The sequence below is a fragment of the Diadema antillarum genome, unplaced genomic scaffold, assembly GCF_040938485.1.
Source record: "Diadema antillarum isolate AM-2024a unplaced genomic scaffold, OU_Dant_1.0 seq00000791_RagTag, whole genome shotgun sequence".
Taxonomy (NCBI): Eukaryota; Metazoa; Echinodermata; class Echinoidea; order Diadematoida; family Diadematidae; genus Diadema; species Diadema antillarum.
Window position 1 is genome coordinate 1367702 of NW_027271678.1, and position 23968 is coordinate 1391669.

Sequence of the window (23968 nt, forward strand, 5' to 3'; positions counted from 1 at the left end):
GATTCATTGATAAGTTGAACAATTATCTATTCATTTTCATTAAAAGTGGTGAGCCAAATACGTTACCATAGATCAAACAACTTTTTAGTATATCGAGTTCATAGAGACTGTACCTACTTCCTTCTAAGTGCCTGCAAAAATATATTTTTTAAACCTTATTTGCATTATCCATCAAAACTTAATGAATATTTATAGTCAGATGGATAAATACATTCAGACGTAAGATGAGAATATTCTGTGAATGAAGAACTCAGCTCTCACATTTAGGGCTCTTTTCCACTACATTTCGTAGTTTAAATATTACGTACAATGTTTAAAATGGTTAATTTGGGCTTACATCATTCATTTTTACATCAATTCATAAGGTAAATAATTAAACAGGTGATATTTATTACTTCATACACAACTAAAATTATTAGTCATATTTTACCAGATACGTTACCAAAGGCAATTCGATGTTTTTCAATAGTTATTTCCCCGGGAAAGCAATTCATATTTGTTTCCTGTGCAAATTCCAGATCGGATCGTTCCCTTTGCATGATTTGTGGCATTCGAAACTTTATTTGTAAGCGAAGTTTGTTAAAAATACAAAGTGAATCCTAAGGTTATATTTCATTTCAGCAAAAAACATATTTCAACCTACCACACAGAAATAATTTCTACCAATTAGCAAGGGATGACATGCAACGTCTTAACCTCTTGAAAAAACCCAATATCTTTAGGGGGGACAGATGTCTTTTCCTGAACAGAAATTGGATCAAAACAATGAATTTAATTCAAAGTTAGGAGTCCATTACAACATGTATATTTGCGGTAACGTATCTGATTGGCGATCAAAAATCATATATGATGCTCTATTTCAAATCATTTTTACTCAATGAATGGCCATCATTTAGAATGTTCCGCTTTTTGTTTCGTATTTGACCAGTTTTTAAGTTACCAAAAACACATTTTTGAATGTATTACTTTGTGGGTGATTTTTCGGTTTTACTCACATGGAATTGAGAATGGCCCTTATATCTCTCGAACTCGTGAACCCCTTTACCTCTAGTTTTGAACTCATGGGCTGTATGACTCATGGACCTGTTTTCAATGTCGAACTCGAGGGCCGTATGACTCTTGGGTGGTGGTCTAGTTGCATGACATCCGCTCCACCCCCCCCCCCCCCCCACAAAAAAAAAAAAAATCGGAATCCCCCCCCCCCCAAAAAAAACAACAACAACAACAACAAAAAACACCAGAATGATGGAAGTAAAATATATATTGTCTAAAAGGTTGGTGACAAAAAATGTTTTTCCTCTTCCTGTTTGTTGTTGGTATTTTCAATAACAGTAAAAGTTTCTCAGAATTGTACAAACATCTTTCTGTGTTTAAAAAAAAAATGCAAAATTTATGGATTTGCAGCTTTTTGGGATTCCAGATGTTATCCCTGCCTTTCTCTTCAAAGTGTGAAATGTTTATATGGTCTAGATGGAGTTCATGAGAACGCAAAAGTTTGTAATGTCAATTCATCTCAATTTAACTGACGAATATTATCTCTATGACATGTTCGTCAGAAAAAGCATATGAATCTAATGTAAGTGAAAACATTTAAATCATGTACTGGCTCACTGAATACAGATGTATGGTAGTAGTATTGGATAATTTTTTATCATTTGAATATGCACCACTCACAAACATAATTATATCAGAACTATATTTTCGTCTCAACAATTCCTACTAACTCCGCCACAGGACGAAATTTCTTCAATCCTTTGTCTTGGTTAAGTGACGGGGTTTTGGTTAGGTGACAAGTTCACCTTCATAATATTATACCTGTGGATTTAGTGAATGAAGCAATATGTATTTTATAACGGAATGTCCACTATCGAAATGACTGAGTATATCTCAAAATCGAAAAGTTTACCGAAAATTGGGATTTAAGACGGTTCGGATGACCGCCGATGATACATTATTGTACAAATGGGCATGAATACCCACCGGGGTCAATTCATCCCAAGTCAATTCGTCCGAAATGGATCGAAAGATAAACTCCAACGTGTATTACAGGTAGTAATAGATTTAGGGCTGCCCTTGGTTAAGAATGCTGCTTGTAGTCTCTATATGTGCATGTATGAATAGATGGAGTGTGTTTGACTTTTTCTTTCAGACCATCAGACAAAATATATTTTGATATCACTATCAGTGTCATTTCACCATTGAATGAATTGAAGAAAGCAAAATCTCTATGGTTGAGAAATGAGGGCAGAGGAAAAGTGATATTTAATGTCTGACGTTGATATCCATTTTTATCTCTTTTCCATCGTTGGCTTATAGGGGCGTCTTCTGCACAAGGTAAGAAGAATATTAATTTTTTAGAACAATTTTTTGTAGTCTTATCTTTTTGAAGATTGATTTGAAGCATCCAAAATGAGACTTATAGAGCTTGAAATGCACTGTTGAGTTGTACACGTATGGGAGAGAAATATAGATAACTTATATCAAGGTTGGTATATTGAATTTTATCAGTGTCATTGCAGGGGAATGGCATTACAATGTCATGCCATGGTGATATAGTTTTGTGTTTACATGAAAAAAAAAATTAAGCAAGTTCAGTATAACACTATGCAAGTAACAAGTGTGCCACCCCCCCCCCCAAAAAAAAAGAAAGAAAAAGATTGTAGTGATATCGTATGATGATGTGTTGTACCAGACAAGTTGTCATGAAGGTTTATGGTCAAAGGTAATTGTATCATTACAACTACCATTATCCTTCTAATGTGTAGCTATACAAACAAGCCTATCTCATACAACCTACTTTCAAATCATTGCCTAAAATCCACGTGTGAAACGGAGTGAATGAACTTGTCGATATTTGAAAATATGATGTGTTATTGAGGCAAATATTGTTTTACATGAATATCTGTGCAATACACATAATGTCCAGTGTTTGGTACAATCATAAATTTTATAAACCATGGCCATAATGCAGGGCTGAAAACTTCATACCCAATCCCTTTTTTAAGTCCAGATAGTACAGTTACTAAAAAAAAATGTTACTGAGAACATTACTACATTTAAATTTACTTTGGAAGCAATCTTTGTTTGTATTGCGGACTTAGAAGGAGACTGCCGGACGTAGCGAGCGGATACTGGCGTCAGTTACGATATCTATACTATCGATCTAGTTATCGTTCTCGTCTTATCTCCTTTCCCAGTCTGGGGATATGGCTTCCTTTTCGTCACCATCATCAACGTGGGTGCCTTTGCCGGAGTCTGGGTCATTCCGCTCATGGGCAAAAGGCTGTATAAACACGTGCTCATGTTTCTAGTGTCTTTAGCTGTGGGAACGCTGTGTGGTAACGCCATTCTTTGTCTCATCCCAGAGGTTAGATTTTACGTAGTTTCCCCCTGTTCAAAGTCGTGTAATTTATTTGATTTTTGATGTACGGTACGTTCGTTTTCTTGATGTTTTGTGTACTTAGATTTATATGTTTATGCCTCCGCCGCGAAATGCCACCGGAGGCACTAAGTTCTCGGGTTATCCGTCCGTCCGCCCGTCCTTCCTTCCGTTTATAATAAATTTTGGGGACAGCGTAACTATAAAATAGCGTATGAGGTATCCTAAAGAGACTTGACATCATTATGTACAATACGAGTGGACGAAATTGTGCCTATCAACATTTAAGTGTTCATGCTCAAGGTGAAATGTCCACGGTCAAGGTCAAATGCTCAAAATTTCAATACTTCCCAATATTTGTGCAATGCCTGAAAGGATTTTCTTGAGACTTTACATGTATACATTGTATGTACTACCAAATAAAGATTCCCTGGATATTATTTCAGGCCGTGAGGTCAAAGGTCAAGTGAAAATGCTACAATTTCATTTTTCTTCTATATCTCGGAAATGGTGCACTAAGGCATCTTCATTGAACTGAGTACTATGTATACTGCCTGACAGATATTACCTTGGAAAAATCGAGGTCATGGGATCAAAGGTCAAATGTCAAAGCTCAAGGTCAACGCCTTTTAAAATTTCAGTGTCTCCCTCATATCTTATGCAAAACCAAAAGGTATTTTCTATAAACTTTAGTGTATGCATGTATAAATTGTATAACCCAAAGAGAAATTATGAGGGAAAGTTGTGTGTTGTTCGTTTTTGCCAAACGGTCAAATGTCAAGTGAAACTTCTAAATTTCACTTAATTTTTTCGTCCATATCTTGGAAGTGGCTCAATGTGTCATCATGAAACTTAAAACATGCGTTTTATGAAATGCATGTACTGGCTGACAGTGATTCTCTTGGAATTCTGGGGTTATGGGGTCAATGGTAAAGGTTCAAAGGCAAGATTAAAATGCTTGAATTTTATGACTTAATGCTGCAATTACACTTTTCTCCATACCTTCGAAATTCCCTAGTGCGTAAACTTATGAAAGGTGTCAAAAGTCGAGTTGAAAGCCTCGAATTCCCAAATACCTGTTCACTATCATGTAGCCATTCATCCGATTAAACCTACTTCAAGGAAAGTTAACATTCACACATTTGCACGACAAGTATGTCATCTTGATATTTTGCAAGTTATATGAAACTGTCATTACGTCATTGTCAAGACATTGTACTATAGACCTATTAGAACCATGCATAATGGCGGAGGCATACCAGTCTTTTATATTACGGGTATTCATTTTGTTTCATTTTCTTCATTTACCTCATTTCATTTCAATTTTGTTTTGTTTCATTCAATGAAATATTTTGAGTTACTTTATATTTTCATAATTGTTTTAGAAGCATTTCACTCCAATTTATTATTAAATTGTGATATAATGTTGTGCATTGATTCAGGTTTTCTCACTTTCTTATAACTTCGATTGTACTCACTACGGGAGTCTTACTTCTGTTGTTTGTGGGAAAAATACTTCACGAGCAATGATATACTATTTGGTTATTAAAGGTACTGTTCACCATTGGGAGCTGTTATTTAAGCGATTCCATACTGAATTCTGAAATCCCCATAGACTTTAATACACAGGCCACCAGGTTCTCATATGGAACGGGTTAAAATATATAAAGTTATAACTTTTGATAAATGTGTGTTGTATTACAAAACATTTTACAATATAAAGTTTGGCAATAAACCCTAGAATGTAAGAAGATCTTATTTTTCATACATAGTCTTGAAATAATTTCGTTTTAAGTGTTGTTCACATTTTTTATATTTCCCAATACTTAATATTGTCTAAAATGATTAGATTTTTTTTCACATGGTTTGTCTTTATCCCTAACTGACATTTTAGAACTATTTTGAAGCAGTAAAGCCGGGTTTTTGTTTCATCTGCAAATGGCGAATAATGCCTTTAATGTGTTATCAAATTGCAACGATTACAAGCTGCCTGTTGTTAGATGGAATCGGTGATTAATTTATAAATTGCTTTCGGATTTTAACCCCAAAAAAAATGTCCTACGCTGGATTGTCCGTCCACATCATGCGATGATTAAAGACGCTGTATCATATAAAAGAATGTATTGCCAGGGTGAAAAAAAAATTGAATATTTAGGTCTTTTGGTCATTCCATAAAGATGATGAGTTATGAGTAGACTTGGAGTTGACATGCATTACAATATCATTTTTTTTTTAGTAGCAAAAAATTGTATGCTTATGAAATTCAATCTATTCCCACGCATTGATATAGCTATGTGGAATGCCTTGAGCATGCTTACAGCAAAGTTGGTTGACCTCGAATATCTGCCAGGCTCAGGGGTTGCATGGGGATCATGGGGAACATGGGGAACACGGAGAGCACGGGGAAGAAGAGGGAGGACATGACCGTGAGTCGATCTGGAAGAACATGGTGATCATCGCTGGTATCTACCTCTTTTTTAACACGGAGAGAATCCTCAAGATCATCGGCAGCAGGAAGAGGGTGAGCAGCCAACTCTGTCCCTTCTGGAAAGAATGCAGTGTCCCACAGTGTGAAACACAATGTGAAACACCGTGTAAGCACACTGTCCCACAGTGTGAAACAAAATGTGAAACACAGTGTCTCACAGTGTGAAACACTGTCTCACAGTGTGAAACACTGTCTCACAGTGTGAAACACAATGTGAAACACAGTGTCTCAGTGTGAAACACAATGTGAAACACAGTGGAAACACAGTGTCTCACAGTATGAAACACAATGTGAAACACAGTGGAAACACAGTGTCCCACAGTGTGAACACAATGTGAACACAATGTGAAACACAGTCCCACAGTGTGAAACATAATGTGAAACACAGTTTAGACACAGTGTCCCACAGAGTTAAAAAAACAATGTGAAACACCGTGGAAATAGAGTAAACACAGTGTGCCACAGTGTGAAACAATGTGAAACGTTGAAACACAGTGTAAACAAAGTGTCGCAGTGTGGAACACAAAATAAAACAGTGTACAGTGTCAGCGCAGTGTGAGCAAAGTGAGAAATCTTTTCACGTAGTTATAAATCCGAGCGTTGTCACATTGTAATTAGTTTTTAACATATCATGAACATCAATTCAGATTGTGAAGCAAAATATTTTATGAACACGCTGTGAAAACCAAACCACAGTGTTAAATCACCTTCACAGCGTTAAAGTGGAACGTTTTCACAGGCAATTACGTGAACACTTCGCGAACACACTGGGGGATTCTGTGTTTTTTTCATTGTGGAATTCATCTCTGAATCTGTATAGGTGTAGCATCTAGATATCACATGTGATCCTCATTTCATTTTCTTGCATTTTTGTTGCTATTTTTGTGACAATATACAAATAAGGTCTCTGCTGACATAGATTTGCCACAGACAGTAGGCCTTCTGATATGAAGTGAGATGGTATTACCGATATCAACAGATCAACTGACTATTATATTTTAGCCCAAATGTTTCCACAAGAGAGCTCATTTTCGTTTTGTTTTAAGAATATTATTGGAACTCAAAGAAAAATATCTCCACTTGGGAAATCTGTGATGTATTACATACGTTCAGCAGTACCTGAATGAATAGGACGAAGTTGAAGACTTGCAATCAAGAGAGAGGTAGAAGAATGCTTCTATCAAGTTTGGTGAGATGCTTGCACTAAGCTCAAGAAAGTTGTAAGAAATAATGAGTGGAATAAGAGTTTGGTTGCTGATTGGATACGGCCTGATGGATTGTTTGGTTTGGGGTTCAGTTCGTTATTACGAAGTTTCGTTATTCCGAAGGTTCGTTAATCCGAAAATGAAATAAGGTTTGTTATTCCGGAGGTTGGAAAATGAAATAAGGGTCGTTATTCCAAAGGTTCGTTACGAACCCTCTTTTACTGTCGGATCATCGAACCTTCGGAATAACGAATCCTACTGTATATCATTTTCGGATTAACGAACCTTCGGAATAAAGCTTCAAATGTTCGGATCAACGAATGCTGTTCATTTTCGGATTTTGTGTTTCGGAATAACGAACCTTCGGAATAGCGAACCTTCTGAATAACGATCAGCACTCGGGCTTTGTCCCCTTTACAGTATCTTATTGAGTATCCACTACACTGTAGTCTTTACAACGGGAGTTACCTGTAAATTATAATCATGAACTACAGTCAAATCTGTCTTAGTGGTATAACCTGTCACTCTTTTCGTCTCCATTGACTGGCCACTATAGACAGGTTTGACTCCAATTGCCTTCTTTTTTTCTGTGCTCACCAGGAGACAGCAAGAAGGAACAGAGAGAAGGTGCCCTCCCAGCCGTGTGTCCAGGTCACTGCCATGCACAATATAGACTGCATCAACCCGGATCGCATCGGATACAAGTTTACATCTCCCACGGAAGCCATAGCCATGAGTGACGTCAGGGGAGAGGACTACGACGAGGAGAAACAACAGGTATAGATGATGGGTTGCTAGGTGTGGCTTTTGCTCCTGGATGGGTTGCGAGGGTGATGACGTGTATACCTTTTGATTGATTTATTATTGGCGTCATGTTTTCATCTAGGTTTTATCCTTGGAATCTCAGATTTTCATTTTGTTGTTGGAAAGTGTTTTATTTATAGTTAGTGTTTTCTATTGTTAGTTTTGTCATGTTTGACTGCAAAGTCCTAATGTTGATATGTTCTTTGTACCTTTTCATTCTCCATTCTTCGTGAAATCGAGAAGAATGTTATTATTATACATTCTTATCAAGAAAAATGAACCGACTCTCAAACTCTTTAAACCGTACAAACAAAATGATGCTTGGAAGAAGGATTATTAATTCATTTGAGTAAAGAATAACCCCAATGCTCATTGTTTTACATCTCTTGGTTTCATTATTTTTCCATTTTACATAAACTACCAACCAAGGTTATTACACCTACCATCACCTCTATCAAGGATGCTGAAAATGGACACCTGCCGGCAAATGGAGTCGGGAATAATCGACGAAACAATGATTGTAATGGGAACAGTCACCTCAGCAACGGGAACGGTCACCTCAGCAACGGGAACGGTCACCTCAGCAACGGGAACGGTCACCTCAGCAACGGGAACGGTCACCTCAGCAACGGGAACAGTCACCTCAGCAACGGTTTCCATGGCAACAACCCTCATGGCCACTCCCACGCCCCCATCTATGACGGGTCAAACATGATAGCCACCGTGGCGTACATGATCGTAGTCGGCGACGGGCTTCACAACTTCGTTGACGGCCTGGTCATCGGAGCTTCTTTCACGAACTCCATCTACCGGGGAATCAGCACATCAGTGGCTGTCATCTGTGAGGAGTTTCCCCATGAATTAGGTTGGTGTGGTATTATCTGCACTTCTCTCTCTCTCTCTCTCTCTCTCTTTCTCCCTCCCTACACTTTCTCCCTACCGGAAAGAACCCAAGGTCCTACAGAGTCCAACACAATGTGAAACACAATGTGAAACACAGTGTGCACACATTGGAAACACAGTGTGAAATCCCTTAACACTGTTAGATTTTAGCATTTAGACATTGTGAAAACACTGTGAATCATCAGTTCACAATGTGAATCATCAGTACACAGTGTGAAACCGAATATGATAGAGTATGTTCAATCTCTGGTGAAAAACCACACCACAGTGTGAAATCTTCACACTGTGAAAATCGAGCATTTTTATATAGCCCACTATGTGAACACATTGAGAACACAGTGTGTGTGTTCTTTCCAGCAGGGCCCCTTCTACAGTCTCTACTAGATGCCAGATTCTATCAGGGAGTTGTGATCGAGATCTCACTTAGTCTATGGAACTATACCATAATCAGAGTTCGTACTGCCCCACTTAAAAATTATGACAGTGGTTTTATTATCGCAGAGTATCAATCGCCTTTGAACTAGGACAATAACAGCACGTGCAAATAAAAGCATTAAAAAAAGATATTACATAATGTGTTTGGAAGGTGTGTGAATTTTATATCATTAATCATGTCATTTCATTTCATATCATTCCCACCTTAAAAATGTTACAGGAAAAATGACGTGAGAACAATATTACAGAGTGGGGCCAAATGAAGCTCGTCGGGTTTGTTTTCAAAAAAATAAATAAATACATGAAAGTCACAGATGAAATACTTTATAAAGTAATAATGAAAATACTGACTTCTTATAGCGCAAAAACAGATATTTATTAATGGTTAGATATGCAATTTCAACTAAAAATTGCGACGACAATCATTTACTTAACGTTAGACTGAGCCTTTTCAACATTTTGACATTTTTTCTAACTCATTAGTCTTTGATAAAAGTTTGTGGATTCAACTTTCTCAGTTCGCCTTCAGAGTAGATGATAATCACTCAAGTTTACTTTTTTATGTTTGATTCAATGTAACAATAACGCATAAAAATACCTGTTTGTAAATTGACTATACTTTGAATGTGTAGTACCTTTATTTGTGAGGGGAAAACAGGCTTGGTGGTGCTTAATAATGTGAATGTGCGTCATCTAAAAAATACATATCATTATCAAACATACCTGAACATTTCGCAAATTATATTTCTTAAGGCTTACTTAAAAAAGGATAATATTTTAATTTTCTCAAATTGTGTATTGCATTAAGTATTTCTTTGCCCAGGGTAGCCTTTTCATTGTGATTGTCGCCGCTGCTCTACCAGAGGGCTCTGCCATTATTATCACCCTCGTGATGTTTATCACATTATTATATCGTACATCATAATATAATATCATGATAAAGGCCTTATGTAATTTCTCTGAGAAATCTCAGTGTGCTCGAGCTTGCTCGTATAGCAATTACCAAGATAAGTTCCCAATCGCCTATACATATCATGCTGTGATCTAAAAGAAAAGACTTGTCGTCTGGCGCCATTGTTTGCGTAGTTTGTTGTTCGATTATAGATTGGGTAGTTTGATGATTTTTTTATACAAACTTTGATGTGTGGTTATCGTTTTTCCAACCCATAGAGGTACGTGATGTGTACGGTACGGACACGGCTGTGTGCTGACAGGTTATCGGCACATTCCACTCAGCGGCGCGTCAGCGTGTGGCGTCATGATAAGGACATAGTGTTCAGCGACTCGCTCAAGAGAGCCAGCGAGCCGGGCGCGGCCGGTCCATCCGGCCCGGCCGACTCGGATATCAAATTCACGTACCATCCTCGAATTTTGCAAGGCGCGACACTACAGATTCTGGACGGAGAAAACGTCTTTTTTTTTTAGTTTTTATTTAGAAATAGTCGTTTCTAATACGTCTTTAGGTACGATCTTCTCCCTTTAATTTCTTTCTATCCTTTCCCTTTTACATTTCAAACTAAAGGATTATTCTTTTACGTTGTTGTGTGTATCTTTATATTGGTAGTTTCACTTTGTGCTATAGTTGCCTATCATTATCAAGTAGTAACTTATTTATCTGTCTTGCAAACAAGCACCGGAGTTTTAGTATGTCGTGATTTCTTTGCTCTGGTGTTCATCTCGAATTATGATCATTGCAACGTGTTCCTGAAAATTAGGCAATGGATCAAAATAATGATTTACCCATCGACGTGGTAATGATACTACGTTACTTATGCTGGTTTTAGTCTTTTTGTTGTTTTTTTTTAAACATGTTTAGCAGACATTACTTTCTTTTGATTTCCTTTCTGCAATATCCTATTTTTCCCTCTCATGAATGATGAAAATAAAAGTTTTTACAGTGTAATAAATAAGAAATCACGAGCGTAGGCAACCCCTTACGTCTCTGGATAATTGAAGCAAAATGTTCAATGAGGAAAAAGCGACATGATAGTGAACATTTCCAGGAGGGCAGAGCGCCAGAAAATGCGCATCTATTGCATTCCTTCACTCGCCTGATGGGCGTAAAGGGCTGATTTCACGGAGCACGCGAACGATTTGCGGAGGGTGCGAATGTTGAAAATATAGCAAAGTCCGGTATTTTAGTCTGCAAAAGATTGGGTGTCGCTTATAGTTCCGCGGTGATTTTATATGAAAAATAAAAGGGGGGAATCGCCTGTGAACGTCTCCGCACACTGAGTCCTGATTTGGACGGGATTTGTTCTCGAAAATGTCTTGAAAGCCTCATCATAATGCGCGCGACCTCCGCAAGACGTGCGCTGTTCGCAAAATCTTCGTTAAACCCCAAATAGAAAACGACAGTATGGAGAATGCTTCGCGTATACTAGTATAAGTTTTGCGAAATCCGCTAAGTTCTTCCGATCATTTTACGACATACTGAGTATTCGCAAACTATTCGCGTTCTATTTGAGACATTTCCACGATCGTTTGGGGCGTGTTTGAGGGCAAATCCCCAGGGCTCGACGCCAACTGACCGCTATACAGCTCGTGGCTGACGTGCTGCCTTCATGGTAACCTCATTTCATTTCATTTCATTTCATTTCATTTCATTTCATATTTAAGGTTTCCTTTTCAAAATCAAAATCGTAACTTACATCCACACATCAAGCAAGCAAATATATGATTTTAATAAAGATTCTCAAAAAAAAAAAAAAAACCGGTATAGAGAACGAAATCCTAAAGAAAAATCCCAGGTAACACTTCAAATGACTCTACAGTGTTTTATAAATAGATTACGCCAAAATTATATCTGAAAATTAAGATGATGTGTGTGGGAGAGCCTACAGAATTAGTTGATGGGGTCCTCAGAAGAGAAGCCAGCACACACACCTGCGCGCGCGCGCGCACACACACACACACACAAGCATGCGTGAACAGAACAATACCTGAGAGATATGAAGGATGAAAAAGTAGAAAGGAAGGAGAAAAAACTTGACAACAGCTCAGCTGAGACAGCGATCCGCTCTCCGTTGATGTTTTCCCCCACGATTATCGGAAAATTTGCGTTGTTCTCATGTAGGTCGCTTCTTCTTCTTCGTGTTTGTGAGAACAAGGCAAAACTGCACAAGAACGGTTCACGGCTCTTTTGTTGGCAAACATTCCGACCAAAACAAAACCTGAACGTTAATCTTTGCCAATTACTCGACATTCTCGTTCCGTCGCAAATTGTTCGCGTGCTCAGTGAAATCATTTTTCATCACCGAGCTTTAGATCTGCGGCGCGAACGCTTAGACAATGGGTGGCGTGCTTGTCCGTTCTCTCTCCCTGCGTCGTGTAGTAAAACAGCTACCTTTATGGTCGTAGTGGTTTCAAGTAGCTCTCTGCGTCATGAAAATGAGTGGACACTAAAATTGGTTCAAAACCGTCGTGGAAACTAAGACGACGCAGGATCAGTTTTAATAAGCTGGGGGGCGTTTCATCAACGAGTTCGTCGGAGTTTTCACCGACAAATTTGCTATCAGCCAATCAGACGCAAGGATTTACACTGACAACTGTTAAAAGCTAATGAAATCCTTGGTCTGATTGGCTGATAGCAAATTTGTCGGTGAAAACTCCGACGAACTCGTTGATGAAACGCCCCCCCTGTCTTGCACATGCGCAAAACTAAGTTTTGTTTTTGTTTTGGTTGTTTTGGTTGTTGCTTTTCCCCCACTAACGTTCGCGTTGGAGATCTAAAGTTCCCCCATCATGGGCCTGGGAGAGAGCAACGAGGTCTAGGACTGGGTCAATCTAGTCCCTTTGGATTAATTGCAGGTGTCCTGATTTTTCGTTCTTTTGTCCTAAGAGAAGAGCATAGAGCAGTCCATGGGTGCATAATCCTGATTATGCTCACTTTGTTAACTAGATCTATGAGAAAAAATATATCACTTCGAATCGAATCGAATCAAGTGTCCAAAGCAAAATACGAAGAGACCGAATGCTAAGAAAAATATCACATAGCGAAGCTGTCGCCTCTTATTAGATTTGGTGAGAGCTAGCTACCCAGTTAGCTCGATTACTACCATCTAGACCTAAACTTCATGCTTTCTCAATGACTTTGAAGAGAAACTGAACCGTGTGACAATGTCATACAAACATAATCCGAATCCAGAACTTCTATTATTTTTCACATGCCAAACGATGTTTACTTGGCATGCTACAACAATATTGGTTGAGAGATTGAGAAGGTTATCTTACTATTAGTCAAAGTTGATTTGGCAGGTGTAGAGGTTAATTTACTTTCAATAATAAGAACAACAAATCATTTAAACGTTTGCAACTCATGAACTTTTTGCCCCCCCCCCCCCTTCCGCCATCACCACCACTACACTGACAGTCAACGCTGTGCCTGTTCCAGATTCTTAGAGACACCCCTTTAAAGATGGGAAAAGGGTAGGATTTTGATTCCCTTTCACAGTCTATACATGTAGAGACCTTTGGAAGGAGAGGTATATAACAAAAGGGCATGATGTATGTGCAGTGCATGTGTTTTTGATAAAATTTATTTATGTTTCATATAAACAAAAATAGCACCAAAATTTTTATTTACATACGTGATGTATAAGAGAGAAATTCAAACATAAACAAATAATTGGGAAGATCAGACCAAGGTCTGCCACAACGTAATTTGTTTACCTCAAGTCTTTTCCATAATTCTGATAGAAATATGCCAATTGCAATCTACATTCTCTATAATGAACACCTTTGTAATTACGCAATACTATCAGTGTATGAATGCACCAAAATGCTATACACCTGTATTCATAGAATTATCTCCTTCCTCTCCATTGTTCTTTGATAAAAATGCAATATCTATGCTAACGGAAACATGAAAACTTGTTGAATTAAGCAAAAAAATATAATTCCAAAGCCTCCTCTTCAGTTTACATGACACTATAATAAAAGCATGTGTTATAATTATCCTCATCTATTTTACAAACATCACACTAAAAATAATATTTCCACTTCAACATTGCATGTTGCGAAGTTTCCTGCGAAGAGAAGACCACCCGGCTGCTTTGCAGGATAACATTCACATCAGCATTTATGACGCACTTGAGAGACGAGAGATAGCTGGGCAAACACCAAGATTAGAGAAGCCCCACAACCTCTATTTCGGTATTTTTGGAAGTTGGAACACTGCAAAGAGTCCGGTTTTAAATATGAAACACCGAGCTGGTGTTAAATTTCCGGTGCTCATTCATGGTGTTAGATTAACACCTCCGGGTGTCATTTCAAAATCTAAAATTGTTTTTTGAATAGTTTCTTAGTTACTGCACTTCTTGTTAATTTTGAACTTCAACAAGACGATCAAGAATTTTCCGATAAAGTGTAAACACATTTACACCACGGTAACACCAGTTGGTGTGGTCCCCTATTGAAGCTGGACGGGTGTTATACCATTGAAATTAACACCACCAATATCAAATCAACACCATGCGGTGTCATTATTGAATTAACTCTAGCGCAGTGTCAAAATATCACCAGCCACGTCCAGTGTCAACAGCTTCTACAACCCCCACCCCCGTTCTCTGCTGTTGATTATCCGATTCAATCATTTTTTTTTTACATACGCATTATTTGTGTTTTCTACATGATGCATAGTCAGATCAATTCTATTACTCTTACCCTTACTTTTACAGATATTCTTAATTGATTATGCTCGTATGCAATTCATTTACTTGCCGAAAATGTGTGTTTTATATATACATATATATATATATATATATAGAGAGAGAGAGAGAGAGAGAAGAGAGAGTTGTCAAGAAATCCCTGTTTAAGTTTATGATTATGTCAGAAAAAGGTCATCGTTGTCATGCATTGTTATTTCTTGGTTGGATTGTGTGTTACACTTATGCAAATTAACATTAATGAATATGCATATTACTAATAAAGTGCATATACACGTTATGTAAGCAAATGTAATGTTTTGGCACTTTTGGTGCAGATCTCCCCATGGAATGATCCAAAGCAAATTTGAATGACAAATATACAGTATAAACTTATATGAAAGCAAGATTTACTAATCCAAATATAGCATAAATATGCATATCATTATTTATGCAAATTAAATAACAATAGTCTGTTTTATTTGATGAGTAAAGCGAAAAGGAAAACTTAATAACTTGGCGTAATGTAATCAATTTATCCAACGCAGGTTAGTTATCTACAGTGTGAAATTACCAGTGTATTCATTATTACTCATGAAACTTCCTTATTTTTTTTATGTTATTAAAGGGACGGTACAGTATTGGTGGAGATGAGAATTGGGCTTTCAACTTTTTGCGAGATACCAAGAAAACACTTATGATATAGTACAGAGCATACCATTTTCAGGGGAATTCAAAGTTTATTTGATGAAAATCAGGTTTGGAATGACTGAAACATCCCAACCAAAGTAAAACAAAGCGATCGTAATAAAGTGTGGGTCCCACACTTTATTAGAATTGCTCTTTTTTGGATATCTCAGCCATTTCAAAACCGATTTTCATCAAATAAACGTTGAATTCCTCATAGAATTACATGCTCTTTCATATTTCATAAAAGGTTTCTCATTATTTCACCAAAAAATGTGACAAACCCGAAATTAGGTCTCAACCAAATCTGTACGATCCCTTTAATGTACCGTATTTCATTGTTGCTGATCTTGGAATAGTTATTTGTATTAAAAAAATGGCATTAACTAAAATAATCCAATGAAGATATAGTTTGAGAATACTATCTGTAGTATAGATTTTATTCCAGTCCCCATTGACTTTACACACAAACAAACGGAAAATATGAAATATTTCTGAACACCCTTCTGAAAACGCGATTTAACTCTGTAACCGCACATGGGCTGTATGCAAATTTGTTATCAGAAAGTTGCGCAAAACTCCACAGGAAAAAAGAAAAATACAAAACACAGCCCCAAATCTTTAAGTGATACAAAATAATCACAGCTTATAAATGTCGCTTTCAGAGTTAAACACAACCGAAAACTTTCGAAATTTCTCTTCACACTTCTACAGTATGATAGACCAGTGATTTATGTTTACAGGGAGATCCAACACTTTCATTGATCTTTTTCACAGTTTGCTTCTGGCACGCAAAGTTGATTCTTACATCAACTTGGAAAAACTCCCATGAGAATATTGATTTTATGAATTATTTAGGTCACAATGGTGGCAAATACATCGCGGTGTAAAAACGTTCGTATGTACGTGGATGCGGGTGATATTTGTTTTATCAAGAGGTACCATCAAACATTTTATCCATCTTACAGGTGACTTTGCAATCCTGTTGAATTCTGGGATGTCCGTCAAACAGGCCGTGCTCGCCAACTTCCTGTCAGCTTGCACCTGTTATGTTGGCCTCATCGTGGGAATAGTCTTGGGTGAAAACTTACAGGCTGGTGAATGGATCTTCGCTCTCGCAGGAGGGATGTTCCTCTACATCTCACTCGTTGACATGGTACGTTCCTATTCCATTAACCTTAGAATAATACCTCCGCTACCTTGAATGTAGACTAAGCGTGCCCACCTGAGATGGCGTTTGCAACAGTGATTACCTGGGCCTCCCGGATGACCCCATGACCCCTGATGTTTTGTCAAGATTAGTCTCAATTCAGACACAAAGGAGATGTAAGTGCAGACAACGGTAGCTGTAAGGGCTACCATTTTGATGATTATATATCTGGTCCTATGTGCTCAGTGTTGACCACTTTTAGTTTCATGTAAATGCCATTTAAACTATAAAGGAAATCAAAAGCCAAAGGAAAAAAGCAGCAACATTAGTAGAACACATCAGTGAAAGTTTGAGGAAAATGGCCATTTATTCTTTTCTGACTTAGCCGATGATTTGGTAAAATATACAGTCGACCTACCTAGAGATGCCTGTTTATATTTGTATGTACTATATCATTAGTATGAATGTAATTTATCAATACCTGTATATATTTGTGTATAATATATCAATTATTTGAATGTAATATATCATTAGCAATATGAAAGTAATATATCAAGTATTTGTATGTAATATACATGTACATAATCATTAGCAATTGTGTGTAATATATCAATATATTTATATGTCACAGTTGTTAATGTATGTCTTTTCCTTTGTATATTCACCAGCTGCCTGAGATCAACAATGTACTGTATATCAATATATTTGTATGTTACTGTTGCTGCTATGCCTTTTCCTGTCCTTTGTATTCTCTCACCAGCTGCCTGAGATCAACAATGTACTATATCAAAATATTCATATGTCACAGTCGTTGTTAATGTTGTGTCTTTTCCTTTGGTTATTCACCAGCTGCCAGAGATCAACAATGTACTATATCAATATATTTGTATGTAATATATCAATTTGTATGTAATATATCAATATGTTTATATGTAATATATCAATATATTTATATGTCACAGTTGTTGTTACACGTTATGTCTTTTCCTTTGTTAATTCACCAGCTGCCAGAGATCAACAATGTTGGAGGTGGGGACCCTTACCACAAGGACCAGAGGAGTTTTGGTATCCTACTGCTTCAGAACGTTGGTCTCCTGACTGGATTCAGCATCATGCTACTCTTGGAACTCTTCGCTGAAAACATCAAGTTGTAGGTAGCCCAGGTCCACCCTCAGGGACTGACCAGCAGGATGGTCAAGACGAGAAGAGAAACCAGCGGTCAAGGCTGCCCACTCCGGCCGGAGTAGGACTGATTTTTTTTTTTCAAACAATATTTCATTTCGATTCCATCATTAAGCATGCTTGTATCATTCAGTTATTACTGTTAACTGGGTGACACACACACAAATACAGAGCCTGCTAGCCAACAATCAAACACAGAGCAAACATGCACAAAAAGAACAAGTATATATATTATGTAGAACATGATAATAACAGAACTATCGATTTGTGTTTAGACTAGATTTATTTCCATAGATGGTATCAATGGAAAGTGATGAATATAACGTGCTATATCAAAATGTTACAATTTTATTGATGATAGTACTTGTGTGCAATGTGTGTGCATGTTGATAATGCTAGAGGGTTAAATAGCATTGTGTTTCGCAACTATCAACGGTACTCGAAAGTCTATCATCCACTGTGTATATCGAGAAACTCCTTAAGGCTTACATAGATATAGAGTATAAAGACTGGTGTTATTTTTTTTCTGTTGTTAAACAAAGAAAGAATACGAGATGATATCTGGGCCACTTGTTTTGCAGAACAATCTGGTTTCTCTGGTTCAACCTGAAGAGAATAAAAAAAAGGTTTTGAAATTTGCAGCTGAATTGTTGCAAAATGTTATTTTCATACAGACGCACAAATTACAGAGCAATAAGGTATTGCAACCACTGTACTGCCAAAAAAAAAACATCACATCTTGAAAAGGAAACCGCAGTTTTGATGTTGTCTTTTGTAGAGTATAGATAAAGACCATTATAAGTGACTTGTGTGCTTAGTTGAAGAGAATCTACTCCAAGGAGATTTGATTTCTAAGATTCTCAACAATTTTGATTATAAATGAAAAAAAAATCAGGATTTAATTCGGAAATACACCATATGTATTACGTTTCTTTTTTAAGGACGTATTTCTGTTTTGTATGAGATTAACCTTACAAGGCAACCTTTATATTCATTGCATGACAATTTGCAAAGACAGTTTACATCCAAGCTCATTTTTTTTTTCAGATGTAGCATTACATTTAAAGTAAAGTAATCATGTAGATCCCTTAATGCAATTACATGAGCAATTATGTCCGAAATACTATATTCGTGTATTTTCAAGCTTTTTTTTTTCGATGCTGATGAACAAAGTAGGTATTTGCAATTTGAGTTTGAAGGCAAGAGTTGAAGTCTGATGCAGTTGGAGTAAATTCTTAAAGGGATAGTACAGTTTTGGTTGAGATGAGAATTTGGGCTTTTAAAGTTTTGCAAGATACCAGAAAACACTTATGATATAGCACAGAGCATACCATTTTAAGAGCATTTCAAAGTTTATTTGATGAAAATCGGGTTTGGAATTACTGAAACATCCAAAAACAAAGTAAAACAAAGCGATCGTTCCAAAGTGTGGGTCCCACACTTTATTAGAATCGCTCTTTTTGGATATCTCAGCCATTTCAAAACCAATTTTTATCAAATAAACGTTGAATTCCTCATAGAATTGCATGCTCTTTCATATTTCGTATGAGATTTCTTATTATCTCACCTAAAAATGTTAGAAACCTGAACTTAGGTCTCAACCAGTACTGTACAGTCCCTTTAAGACATGAGCAGAACTGGAACAATGTAAGTAGTGTGTATATCTAATTATGAACAAGAAAAAAAGGACCAGGAAATATGAGGATTATCAAATATAACTTTAGTAATGGCTATTCATGTTATCAGTTTTTCTACATGGCAGTACTTCATAATAACCTGCAGTCATAGGTTAGATTATATGACATAGACTATGTTATCAAGAGTTAAAAGCCGTACAGATTGGTACAATGTGCATTATGTTTATGATAATGCTTCTCACTTTATTTGATGCAATCTGTCAAACAAAATTTTGTTTGTGCATTACTGTACGTGTTCTGTTTGAGAAATATAAGGTGTTAATGGAGGGGATGGCATGATATTTGAGAGAAGGCTAGAAGAGGAAATGAAAAAGATTTTAGCTTGGATGAGATTGTTTGTAAAATCATGCACAATGAGAACACTGCCAGTGCTTTGAAAAGAGCCTTAAGACATGCCTCCAAATCCAATTTACATCTAATCCTCAAATAGGCAACACATTTTGTAAAATTGAATTTCATACTCTTTTCTCAAATTGGCAAGTTTTTCATACCTCTGATCTGTGCAACGTCTATGTATCTACCAGCCCCAGTAAGTCTTTCTCCGATTTTAGGATGATCTGCGGCAAAATCTAGAGTTGTCAATCTAGTTGCAAAAGTTAGAGTTGCGCAAAATTTAGAGTTGCCAATTTATCGAAATTTTTGCACGAAAAATAGCCTAGAATATAATGAATCATTAGCATGACATACGTTGTAGAATACAAGGATTATTTGGAAACAGTTTACAATACAGAAATAGTAATAGATATATTCATTTTTTTAATGATGATTTTATTATATTTTTGCTGTATTTTGTATGCATGCTACATTGTATTCTGTGTGCTGGTACAGGGCCCTGTTTTATGAAGAGTTAAAATTGATTATATAGTTGATTTCAACTGTAAGTCTGTGGCAGCCTGTATGGTAAGGAAATTTAAAGTCGATTCTATCTTTTGATAAACCGGGGCCCAGAAGTGTTTACTCTCACACAAGGGTACATGAGTATGCTGCCATCTAGTGTTATGTTGCCACACATGCTGGTGGTCTGTCATTCAGGTATCATTCTTCGCTTCAGCTCTGACAAAGCACATTATTTTTGTTTTATTGCACCTGTTTCGATGAAGCAGGGTTCCGACAGGTGCCGTGGTAAAGCATCAATGACAGTACGTTTTCAGGGTTTGTGATGTATGATGAAATAAGTACTCTAACTGAATCGAAATTATTACTCATATTTGGTGCGGGTCTTCCACTTTACTCTATTCGATGAAACCTCTATTTTTATGATTCTGTTTCATTTCTTTGTAAAAATATGCAATGTGTGTATATATAGAAAAAGTTTCATCATTTGTCGGTATGTTTTGATAAGAGATTCGATGGTGGCTTCCTGGATTCGCAGTTCTTTTGTGCACATAATGAAGTTAACTGAGGCACACGATTAGTACTGGTTAACATGGTGAGCCCCGATGGTGGAGCAATTACAGGAATTTGTTTCTTGCCTGCAGAGTGAATTCATATCAGTTTGATGTCTAGTCATTTCGAATGGTCGAAATATAAATAGATTTACAAGAAGAAAACATAGAAAATTGAGAGGAAATGTGTAAAATGTAGCATTGCATATAGCACACTCCTATTTAACACAACCCTATATCTGTATTTATTTCTTTGCAGTCGATTGTTCTCATACACAGACGAGGGTGTTTACAAAATATGATTAATTTGGTTTGTAGAAATACTGATCAGGTTTGACACTTTCATTAAGAAGAAAAATTTGTCAAGTAGCAGTATCAAGATTTGACTGGTATTCTGTCAGGCAGAACGAGTTTAACTCCACAGAAAAAGTCGGATAAAACACCGAGCTGGTGTTGAATTTCCGGCGCTAATTTGTGGTGTTGAGTTAACACCTCCTGGTGTCATTTCAAAATATTATACTTTTTTTGTTAATTAGGAAATTACTTCTTGGTTTTCTTATTGGATTTTACCTTCAACAAGACGAAGAAGAACTTTAACTATAAAAATAAGCCTACTTATTTTTTTTTTTTTTGGGGGGGGGGGGGTGTGAACACACAAAAAAGAATGTGAACACATTCACACCGCAGTAACACCAGTTGGTGTGGTCTCCTATCGTATAGTGGACGTGTGTTATACCACTGAAATTTTCTCCAGCAATATCAACTCAACACCATGTATAATATCGTTACTGAATTGATACCAGCGCAATGTGAAAGATATCACCAGCTACGGGGTCAAATGAACACCACGAAGTGCCAGATGAACATCTTTCAACACCATCACAACACACTTTTTACACCTGTTTGTGTGGTCCTCTTGACACTGCGTGATCATATGTTAGATTCAACACATGTGGTGTTAAATCTAACACCGATCTTTTTGCAGTGTTACAGCTGTAAAACTTATTTTTTTATATTGTTCTTTCAAGAGTGCTGTGATCTTATTTTGTGTCTTTTTTTGTTTTCTTTCTAAATGCTTTGATTAATTAGTTCTTAAAATAGAATTCTGCATGTAAATAATAGAACTGCAATAGTCGCACTGTTTAATTTCGTTTGATTTGTAGTTTGTACTTAAAAAGCGATGTAAAGTTTTTGGTTTTCTTAACGGGAAAATAGGATAGTTACTTTCTCTTTATCTTAGTTAGCAGAAGTAGGTTGAATACATGTAAATAGATGAAATAGAGGATTTGTCGTATCTTACAAGCGATTGTTTAATCATTCACCTGTAATTTGAGTCAAGATGTGAACATGTTGAGAAAGTAAAGAAAATGAAGAATGTTGTTTGTAAACTAAAAGACAACGAAATTATACCAAATCTTCTGGTTCTGAAAACCAGAAAATTGTTACATGTCCTTTTTGTTTTTCTCTCTTCTGCAGATACTTTTTGTCATTTTAAGACTGCGATTTATGGCATTTGTGATGACGGATTGTTCATAACTTGGAGAAAAGGGATTTCTGTTCTTCTTTTTATTTTTCCTTTCCTGTTCTTTCCTGGTGTGAAAGACGTATACACACTCTTTGAAAAGGGTACATGATATTGAAATGAAATAGTTCTTTTCCTGTAAATTTTATTCATTTTTCATTTCAGCTGTCAGTTGTATCACTCCCATGTTAGTTTGACCGCGAAGGTACCTGATTGCATATACAATTTGTATTATCTTTTTTTTTTTTTTTTTTTTTTTTTTTTTTGTCCGGTCTTTTTGAAATAGCCATGAATCCCTGAAACGTCAGTCAACGGGACGAAGGAAAACTCATCGACTTGCAGGGATAATCGAGTGTAAAGTGTTATACATTGTAGCTTTATTTTATGTACAGTGGACTCAGGTTATAACAAAGTCCTCGGAACCGGCAGTTTTCTTTCGTTATGTCGAAATTTCGTTCTAACCGAACAAATAAACGATGAAAATACATAGAGTGGATAATGATGCGGCCTAAATTTTATTTCGTTGTAACCGGAAATTCGTTATAACTGAGTTCGTTATAACAGGAGTGCACGGTATACTGCTCTCCTGAGTCTTTCAAGCAGCAAAGTCTAGCCATTTAGCGTAAAGCGCTGTCTATGCAAAACATGTGTGTATCTATGATGCTACATGGGATTGTGCTCCGATTATAACCTGTGTTTGCACCAGTGACATTTACATACAACATTGTCTTGTCTGTGACCCGGTCTCGAGATTTAAAGACGAATGTGTTACTTAATATAAATAGCTACATGTATATGGTATAACAAGGTTGCTGGAACCGCTGATACCTCTCTATAAACAGGATCTCAATGTAGGCGAGCTCCTTGGGATGGGTTTCCCTTCATTATATCATGTAGACAAGCAAGTACGTTATAGTAAACCTCATCCAACATGTAGGACACATTAGACCCATTATCTGGGTTAAAGATATACAGTAGTCTCCTGTAATCGGGTAGTGTCTGGCAGAGCATTTCGTAACCCGATAAAGCGGAGAGTACTGTACTTGTAAAACGCGGCTCAGGTGTATATTCACAATCAGCATTCCATATAATGAAATGTTTCTAAAACTTTAAAAGGGACTATATACAAGGCAAATATATGTTAACTTGTTTTGATTCTTAACACCCGTCACGTATGTGGCCAAATGAAATGTACCAAGGTATTTTCAGTTTGGCTATTTTCTTGAGATTACTCAATTGGATGCGCCAGCAGAAAACAAACATAACAAAAACAAAAAATTAAAAAGCAACAAAACAACCTCCATCCCTCAAAAAACAAACAAACAAACAAACAAAATCCAAGCCAAGATTCTGTCAGTGACTGTCAATTTCTGGTAAAGCAGTAGTCTGTTTTAAAGACCCTTTTAAAAAATGCGCCCTCAGTTGCGACGTTTTTAAACCGTTTTAAACCTGCTCCAGTTTTCGACGTTTAGGGTGTCGATCTCCT

At 36.8% G+C, this 23968-nt stretch overlaps 1 protein-coding gene across 1 annotated transcript; it reads left to right on the forward strand.

Annotated features, from left to right (window-relative positions):
• Window positions 1-1007: 1007 nt before the first annotated feature.
• Window positions 1008-17850, forward strand: LOC139739242 (metal cation symporter ZIP14-like). Its single transcript, XM_071649858.1, has 8 exons — window positions 1008-1068; window positions 2317-2334; window positions 3198-3367; window positions 5730-5900; window positions 7676-7849; window positions 8336-8741; window positions 16515-16702; window positions 17701-17850. The coding sequence occupies exons 1-8, from the start codon at window positions 1008-1010 to the stop codon at window positions 17848-17850; spliced, it is 1338 nt and encodes a 445-aa protein (XP_071505959.1).
• Window positions 17851-23968: the final 6118 nt, after the last annotated feature.

Coding starts and splice junctions, on each gene's coding strand:
- LOC139739242 (XM_071649858.1), top strand. CDS start 1,008: ATGGCCCTTATATCTCTCGAACTCGTGAACCCCTTTACCTCTAGTTTT. Junction 3,368..5,729: donor TTCTTTGTCTCATCCCAGAG/GTTAGATTTTAC, acceptor AATATCTGCCAG/GCTCAGGGGTTGCATGGGGA. Junction 16,703..17,700: donor ACATCTCACTCGTTGACATG/GTACGTTCCTAT, acceptor TTAATTCACCAG/CTGCCAGAGATCAACAATGT.